This window comes from Polyodon spathula, chromosome 29, assembly GCF_017654505.1.
Source record: "Polyodon spathula isolate WHYD16114869_AA chromosome 29, ASM1765450v1, whole genome shotgun sequence".
In the NCBI taxonomy this organism is placed as follows: Eukaryota; Metazoa; Chordata; class Actinopteri; order Acipenseriformes; family Polyodontidae; genus Polyodon; species Polyodon spathula.
Window position 1 is genome coordinate 114,324 of NC_054562.1, and position 9,282 is coordinate 123,605.

The 9,282-nt window shown below is 42.2% G+C and overlaps 1 protein-coding gene across 1 annotated transcript; it reads left to right on the forward strand.

Moving 5' to 3' along the window:
* LOC121302226 (urotensin-2 receptor-like) lies at positions 1–8,749 on the forward strand. The gene is made up of 2 exons (XM_041232061.1): positions 1–601; positions 5,126–8,749. The coding sequence occupies exon 2, from the start codon at positions 5,241–5,243 to the stop codon at positions 6,450–6,452; it is 1,212 nt and encodes a 403-aa protein (XP_041087995.1). The 5' UTR covers positions 1–601; positions 5,126–5,240; the 3' UTR covers positions 6,453–8,749.
* The last annotated feature ends 533 nt before the right edge of the window (positions 8,750–9,282 follow it).

Here is a 9,282-nt window from a genome sequence, read left to right on the forward strand (position 1 = left end):
TTGTTTGTTGCCTGGGGTGGAATAGAATACAAATGTGGGAATTTTCCCGTAGCTTTGTCGTGGTGGAGAGTTTTCATTCAACATTAAGAAAGTATAGTGTTATATTGTTAACAGTAAAACACATTTAATTTTAATTCGTGGGATTTTAGGAAATATAAATTCTAAATCATCCTAGAACACGGTGTGATTAAAATAAACGAGTTCCGAGATTAATAACATACATTCTGCACAGAGCGCATCTTGCATTTCAGATGCGTTTATACATCTGCAGTCATGTTTGTATATTCACTTCACATTTTCAGATGCCGTATTATACACACACACACTTTTTAAATACAGAAATAGACACTAGCAGTAATCTACACGTGCAGTTTTTATGAAGTCAATATTAAGGTAAATGTGCATTTAACAATAAGGTGTTGTTTTTCTTTGTTTCTTTTTTTTTATTTATTTTTTTACAGTGGAATAAAACGTGAATACACTTGTTGCAGGAGGAGAAGCGATTTGCCGAAACGTTTCCTTGACTGAATACTTTGCCTCTGGGTTCACCATTGCCGGCTGGTCAGCTTGATACGAGGATACTAATCTGGTGTTATTTTAGGTAAGACTGAGACTATAGGACAGGGTCCTCCAGTCCTCGAGGGCCGCAGGGGCTTCTGGGTTTCATTCCAACTTAAGCTCTCAATTAACATCCTTCATCTAATTAGTTGTTAAGTTTGGCATATTTAATTTTTCAAGGTCTTTTACAGTTGATGGTTTTACAAATGCACTTGATTCAAGATACACTGCCTATGAAACATTTTGAGGCCTGAAGAGAAGCGTTAAATGTGTCCCAGTTAATTAAATAATTAGACCAATTAAGTAATTGAGAGCTCGGGGGAGGGGGGGGGGGACGACAGTCAGAAGACACTGCTGTCCTCGAGGAACCGAGATTGACACGCCTGCTACAGGGCTTGTGAAACTATAGCCGCTAGTGCCAGTGCCCGGTCTGATTAGAATAGAGTCGATTGAATCGGACGTTATCAAGGGAAATCATCCCATAGGACTGGACCAGGAGGTACCGACTCGTCAAGCGCTTTAACGCACGTCGGATGTAGCGGCCGCTAGAAGGCGCTAAACAAGCGGCGTGGAAATAACACTAAAAATGACTTGAACAGTAACACAGTCAGGGTTAAGGGTTGGGAGTAAGTTAGTTGTAGGCATTAGGCTGAGGGGTAGGGGGTTAGATTTAGGGGTTAGGAAGCTAGTACGAAACTACTGGCCCATTCCCATGAGATGATTTTTGCTTGATAACGCCCCATTGAATCGATTGATTTTAATCAGACCGGCTGGTAAGGAGGTCCAGGTGTGTGTGTTGTGTGTGCGTGTTTATTGTTATGGATATACCTTGTAGTGCATTAAAGTAGTCAGGCTTGTGCAAATGAAAACGGTTTTTAAAAAATATATACCTAGCGACTTTTATTTCTGGAAAACGTAACTGCGCTTGATTGAGAACACGTTTCAATGTACTGTAAGAAGTTACCGCGGCTACTTGCAACGGTAAGACTTTGTTAAAAGTAACCGCTCCAAACACGGTGTATCTTTGTACCACTGTTTTGTTTTAACTAATGTGATTTCTAATACTGTCCGTCAGTTTCTCTTAGAGGCTCAGCATCGCACAATTAAATACAAATCATTGATCAATGTGTTGTAAAATAATGACAGGGCGCCGGTATCTCGGGTCTGTGTGAATGAAAAACATAAAACACAAATACGCGTTCGCGCTTCGTGACAAAGCTCTGCAGAGCCGCCTCGGTAATAGCCCTCCTGTATCGGAATTGCACTAACCAGCCTCATCTTTCTACTGCTGGCCGGGTCGTTTCTGAGCTTCATTATTTAGCGCGGTGTCACCGCTCACAGATTAACGAAACTAGACTTTGTGGTTTTAATTAAGATCCTCTGTCCAGCTTGAGTTACAGCATAGAACCTTTTAACAAAATGAAATCAAATCGGCAGGTCTTTTAAAAAAAAAAAAAAAAAAAAAAAAAAAAGAAAAACCCACATCAATCCAAACTCGTCCGCTGCTGCCTTTCACTGGAAACGATTATCAGGAGGAAATAATCTTCTGCCGGCTGTAAGGGAAAGAGAATCCAATGGATCGATTCACAGATACTATACAACACAGCGGCGTGCAGAGTTATTAGAATACCCTATATTTTTAGGAAGGAAAGTCACAATGAAATAGGATATTGTTGATTAAAATCAATAAACTGTAATGCAAAATCCAGGCTGTTGTATAAATGATTAATGAAAGTGACATAAGCCCGCGTGCTTCTGTTTTATTGGAGTGACACCACGTCTCGGAATTCTGGGTTAAATTGTGGGTTTTGTGTTAATGGATGTTTCTCGAGATCTCTTTTGCTCTGAAGTTATTTTATGTTTTAATAGCCCTAAATACAGCCGAATTCTATTAAATGTATATTTTAACATTCAACACGTTTGGTTGAGAGAATTTCAAACTTAACTCAGGAAAAAATGTTTTATGAAAGTAGCTACAAAATCATTGTAGGTCTTACTTGATTCGCTGTTGCACTGGCTGTGTATGTCTAAAATGTGCAGTTTTGAAAGAAACCTGCATTACTAAAACCCGCGATCCCATCCTACTACAGGTTCAAGAAAGTTCTCAGTTCGTATAGGTTATTTCAGTGTCTCTGTTATACCTTCTGAGTCGGCAGTGCCCTCTGGTTAAAAGCACGCGTCAGGCACGAGTGTTGATCAGCTTCCACCAGCACGTTGAATCGGTGGCAGCATGCGCAAAGGACTGGATTGTGGAGGCCTTCATTAAAAGCATGACATGCATTCATTTAATTCCTTTAAATTATTGTTCTGTTCTCGGTAACGTTACATTTCGAAGTAAAATGATTTGCTGTCATTGGTGTTCGTTTTATTCGTGACTGTGTAAACACAGAGCAGATTTATGGTTCGCTGCTTGGTAACAACTCTTATCAAATATGTAAGGGTGGCGTTCTGTCACACACGTGAGAATAGAGTAATGGTCTAGCACGCTAACGGCAAAGCCATGAGTCTTCTATTGAGTGTCAAGCCATTCTCACGAGTATGGGGGCAAAAAATTAATTTTAATACATTTGATGTGTCATTTTCCATGATATATAGAGAAAGCTACGGCCAACATTTTTGGATCACCTAGAATTTCAGTATCGCGATACATATAAAAAAAAAAAAAAAAACAAAGTTGATGAATGGTTTATATTTTAACATCATTATCAAAGAAACTACATTACATTTTCTTGCCTGCGGTTCTATACTAAATATTTAATATCTACGATGCTGTAGGTATTTCTAAAGTTCACATATGATTATGTCGGGTTTTATGGAAAGTATGGAGGATCATGTTCAATATGTTAACAAGGGAACATTATTCAGCAGCTTTCACTGGACTCTATGAAGTATGAGGGAGTTCATTCTATATAGAGGGGGTGGAATTCAATATGTTAACAAGAGAACATTATTCAGCAGCTTTCACTGGACTCTATGAAGCTGAGGGAGTTCATTCTATATAGAGGGGGTGGAATTCAATATGTTAACAAGGGAACATTATTCAGCAGCTTTCACTGGACTCTATGAAGCTGAGGGAGTTCATTCTATATAGAGGGGGTGCAATTCAATATGTTAACAAGGGAACATTATTCAGCTTTCACTGGACTCTATGAAGCTGAGGGAGTTCATTCTATATAGAGGGGGTGCAATTCAATATGTTAACAAGGGAACATTATTCAGCAGCTTTCACTGGACTCTATGAAGCTGAGGGAGTTCATTCTATATAGAGGGGGTGGAATTCAATATGTTAACAAGGGAACATTATTCAGCAGCTTTCACTGGACTCTATGAAGCTGAGGGAGTTCATTCTATATAGAGGGGGTGCAATTCAATATGTTAACAAGGGAACATTATTCAGCAGCTTTCACTGGACTCTATGAAGCTGAGGGAGTTCATTCTATATAGAGGGGGTGCAATTCAATATGATAACAAGGGAACATTATTCAGCAGCTTTCACTGGACTCTATGAAGCTGAGGGAGTTCATTCTATATAGAGGGGGTGCAATTCAATATGTTAACAAGGGAACATTATTCAGCAGCTTTCACTGGACTCTATGAAGCTGAGGGAGTTCATTCTATATAGAGGGGGTGCAATTCAATATGTTAACAAGGGAACATTATTCAGCAGCTTTCACTGGACTCTATGAAGCTGAGGGAGTTCATTCTATATAGAGGGGGTGCAATTCAATATGTTAACAAGGGAACATTATTCAGCAGCTTTCACTGGACTCTATGAAGCTGAGGGAGTTCATTCTATATAGAGGGGGTGCAATTCAATATGTTAACAAGGGAACATTATTCAGCAGCTTTCACTGGACTCTATGAAGCTGAGGGAGTTCATTCTATATAGAGGGGGTGCAATTCAATATGTTAACAAGGGAACATTATTCAGCAGCTTTCACTGGACTCTATGAAGCTGAGGGAGTTCATTCTATATAGAGGGGGTGCAATTCAATATGTTAACAAGGGAACATTATTCAGCAGCTTTCACTGGACTCTATGAAGCTGAGGGAGTTCATTCTATATAGAGGGGGTGCAATTCAATATGTTAACAAGGGAACATTATTCAGCAGCTTTCACTGGACTCTATGAAGCTGAGGGAGTTCATTCTATATAGAGGGGGTGCAATTCAATATGTTAACAAGGGAACATTATTCAGCAGCTTTCACTGGACTCTATGAAGCTGAGGGAGTTCATTCTATATAGAGGGGGTGCAATTCAATATGTTAACAAGGGAACATTATTCAGCAGCTTTCACTGGACTCTATGAAGCTGAGGGAGTTGCAATTCAATATGTTATTATTCAGCAGCTTTCACTGGACTCTATGAAGCTGAGGGAGTTCATTCTATATAGAGGGGGTGGAATTCAATATGTTAACAAGGGAACATTATTCAGCAGCTTTCACTGGACTCTATGAAGCTGAGGGAGTTCATTCTATAAGGTGATGCAAAACATTTGGCCGGAGCTGCATGTCCCAATAGCTAATCCATGGACTGTAATTGACACAATTCTCCCTCTCTACTGCAGTTCCTATTCAAGGATGAAGCCGGATTGGAACCACAGTTTGCCTTCTAAGAGCAAAGGAACCCAAGTTGGTTGAATCAGCAACGCAAAGTGAGACGGGCATTCTGAGGGACAGCAAATGATGGAGCTCTACCAGCACAGCAGCCAACCCCAGAACCCCCGCCACCATCACACCAACTCCTCCGTGGGGACACCCTGGCAAAGGAACCAGTCTGCAGCCTTCTCCCCCAACTCCTCGGCGCCCCCTGCTGAAGACATTATAGTTACTGCGGTGATTGGGACGCTCCTGTCTCTGATGTGCGCCATCGGGGTGGCAGGTAACCTCTACACCCTGGCGGTGGTACGCAGGGGGCACGGGAGGTCCTCCTCTTCTCTGTATGTCCATGTTCTGAACCTAGCTTTGGCTGACCTGCTTTATTTATGCACCGCCCCGTTTATCGTCTATGACAGCTTCGCTCCGGACTGGGTCTTCGGGGAGGCCGGCTGCAGAGTCCTGTTGACTTTGGATCTTCTCACCATGCACTCCAGCATTTTCATCTTGACCATCATGAGCTCGGAGAGGTACGCGGCCATCGCCAGGCCCCTGGCCGCAGCCGGGAGATCCCGGGGCTATCGGAAAGTGGTGGCCCCTTTAGTCTGGGTCCTGTCCCTGGGTCTGACCTCTCCCATGATGGCCATGGTGCATCTCGAGGAGCGGCTCGTGGAAGACGGGAGTCTGAGAAGGATGTGTTCCCCCACGTGGAGCGAGGAGGATTATAAAGTTTACCTCACGGTGCTTTTCACCACCAGCATCCTGGCTCCAGGGGTCATCATTGGGTTCCTGTACGCCGGCTTGGCTCGAATCTACTGGAGATCCCAGACCAAAGGGAATGTGGGTCAGGGGCAGACACGGCCTCCCAAACACAAGGTCCTGTATATGATCTTCACCATCGTGCTGGCGTTCTGGGCATGTTTCTTACCGTTTTGGGTCTGGCAGCTGCTGCCTCTGTACCGGCCGGAGGCCCTGCGTTTTTTACCCGTGCGAACAGAGATTTACATCAATCACCTGGTGACCTGCCTGACCTACGGGAACTCCTGCGTCAACCCCTTCCTGTACACGCTGCTGACCAAGAACTACAAGGAGTACCGCAAGGGCAATACCGGGAGTCACCACAAGGGGGCGGTGGTGGTCATGCTGGCTTCTTATCCCTGCAAGAGGGGGGCTGGGTTTAGCGAGGCAGGGGTCCGGGAGGCTGGGAGAGCCGGAAGTGGAAAGATTGTGGCCCCCAGCTCCGCGACTGCTAATGAAACCGTTATCCACTCGTCTGGTCACCAGCAGGGGGCATTATAGGACAGGGGTGGTCCAGGAAAGCCGCAGGATCTTCTGGTTTTCATTTGTAATTGACCAGTGTGCTTTATTTTAGCTCACAGCTACTCTGGGAAGAATGACCTCCCATGAATGGTCAAAATATTCCCAGACATGTTTTAAGGGGGGTTGGGGTGGGCGTAATTTTGCTTGTTTTATAAAATATGTTCTGTATATTTTTTATATTTTATAAACATTTAAAGCTTGTAGATAGAAACTGGCATATAAATAAGATATCTATAAGATATGATTTGCTGTGTAAAGTAGACAAAATACGTTGGGGGGGGGGGGACGGGACATGTTGACAAATAATTTTGTATTTTTTTTTTTTTTTTTTTTGGCCTGTGCTGTATATTAGTTATTTTTTTTAACGCCTGCTGAAACACTAGCCAGGCGTTCTGCCCAAGAGACTTTTACATTGTACATTGCACCCCCTGGTGGATGATACGGCAATAGCCGTTTAAATACTACCTGGTAAGTGCTAGCAAGTCTTCAGAAAGCTTTAATTTGGTTGTTTGTTGCATTTTGTGGCTCCCCCCCCCCCTCATATACGATGCACTGTAAATTCTGTATATTAAATATGACTATTAATTGAAATACATCGTTTTTTGTTTTGTTTTCTTAAAGATGGGTAGCTTTCTGAGAATTATCTAGTGACGAATTTCACAGAGAGAGGTAACGGCAATTTAAGATGCATTACAATCAATTTGTACAGCTGTGCCATACTTTTAGCGTCACCTAGAATTTTAGTTTTCCGTTAAACTACAAAGCGGTGTGTAATTCAATATGTTAACCTAAAATGATTTCATTCCACTGTGACGCAAAATGTGTTAATTAAATAGGGTGGGGCAGCGCGTTTGTCAGGAACTGTAGATATCGTTGTGGGTGTTGAACTGTGCGCTGCTTTTGTAAGTGCAGGGCATCAATCATCTTGTCTCAGGAACGGTGCCTTCGTTAATTTAATTAAATTAGCTGTCAGACCCAGAAAGATGAATGTCGGACGGGTTTAAGACGCTCTCGGCTGTTTACGTCCCGCTTCATAATTAAATTAAAGGGGCGGACAGCTTTAAGAAGAAAAGGTACCCCCTAACGAACCTGAGATTAATTATTGACTTTCCTTTGTGACTGTGTGTGGACGTACTGTGCAGTACCACTGCTTTATACTACTTCATAGGATCACAGCAGAGTATCTGTCTCTCTATCTATCTATCTATCTATCTATCTATCTATCTAATCACTTTTTTATTAGAATTTCTTGTAATTTGAAAAGAGTTTGCTTGAACCTCATGGTGTTTGATGCCACTGTCTGCGTCGCACAATGTTCTTCATTAAGGGAAGCAGACAGAGTGATTGAGACGTCATTGATTCATCGACAGGCTGTAAGCATAATTGATTACTCAGATCCCCCGGACTATTATCAATCACTGCGATATCATCAATGTAACGACCCTGTATTGTACAGATAGGGACACCGCAGTAGCAATGTAACGATCCTGTATTATACTGAGATGCAATAGAAGCGCAGGCCGAATTTACATTTAAATGTTGGAACAATACAGCTCTAAGACAAATCATTTCCTTCTTTAGCTCTTATACTCGGATACTACAAGTTTAATACAAAGGCAACTATTTTCACCGAAGATGTCGTTTCTACTTGTGACCAGTAGGGGGAAGCAGTGACCTGGAAACGACTGCTGTGGAAATCACTGGAAGGAGCCAATCGAAGCCGCACTGTTCGTACGGCGCTTCATATCTGTTTGCAAGTAAGGGTAACAGCTGTACCGCGGAGCTCTCTGTTTTATTTACAAGTCACAAATCTGGTGATCAATAAAGTGTGTACAAATATGTTTACATAAAACCAGCGTGGAACTTTGGACGTTCTTTGTTCCAAGTTTGTGGGCAAGCGCCTCGGTGATTTTTTTACCACCGCAAATATTAAATATATTCCATCGAATAACTGCGTCGTGCGGCTTCAATACAAAATTCTGTTTCTGTTTTTTGTTTTTTTTCCCTTTGATATCGTTTCACTGCCCGACCAGATCACAGACGTGCTTTACAGCGGATCAGAAACAAATAAGAAATGAAAAGCAATCGGGGTTCACAGTGAACACGTCGCACGGCTTTGCAATGACACACAATTTCCCTGCATCGTTACACTGCAGCTGCAGCCAACGCATTTCCCAGCCCTGTGAGTTTGTCATGCAGAGTTGCGCTCAGCAGCTCATGAAGTCCAGTTGGGGCGAGGCCTCGGTGGGGTTCGGGCTCACCAGCTCCAGCTCTCTGTGATCGTCGTTGCGGTCCAGGGTCGGGAAGCATTCCACTTCAGGTACGCTCTCAAACGCGAACTGCGAAAACGAGTACTTCAGGTATACGTTGATGTCCACGCGCCCGGACCCTCCGGATATACCGCCACAAGCCCGTCGAGTGGTCGAGGTCGTGTGACAGGTTTGTTTGTTATCAATGTGTATGTTTTGTTAATGTTATGTCTATATATATATTATATAATTCTATATATATAGATATATCGTGGCATATGTCAATATATATATATAGACACACATGTGTGTGTCTGGACTAGAGGAAGGGCCCTTCTCTAATATATATATATATATATATATATAATTAGTGCAAAAAGATTTTACGTGTGCCTAAAAAGTTAACAGGCATTACCTAGAATTTTAGGATTGAGACATAATAATAAAAAAAATAAAAACTATGTGAACATAATTTAGATCTTTTATTAAACATCATAAAATAAATCAAAGAAGCTACAAAATGATATTGCAAAAGTCTACCAGAAGCCATAATAGTAGTA

Bases quoted from the DNA above. Each gene is read 5' to 3' on its own strand.
- LOC121302226 (XM_041232061.1), top strand. From the start codon at position 5,241: ATGATGGAGCTCTACCAGCACAGCAGCCAACCCCAGAACCCCCGCCAC.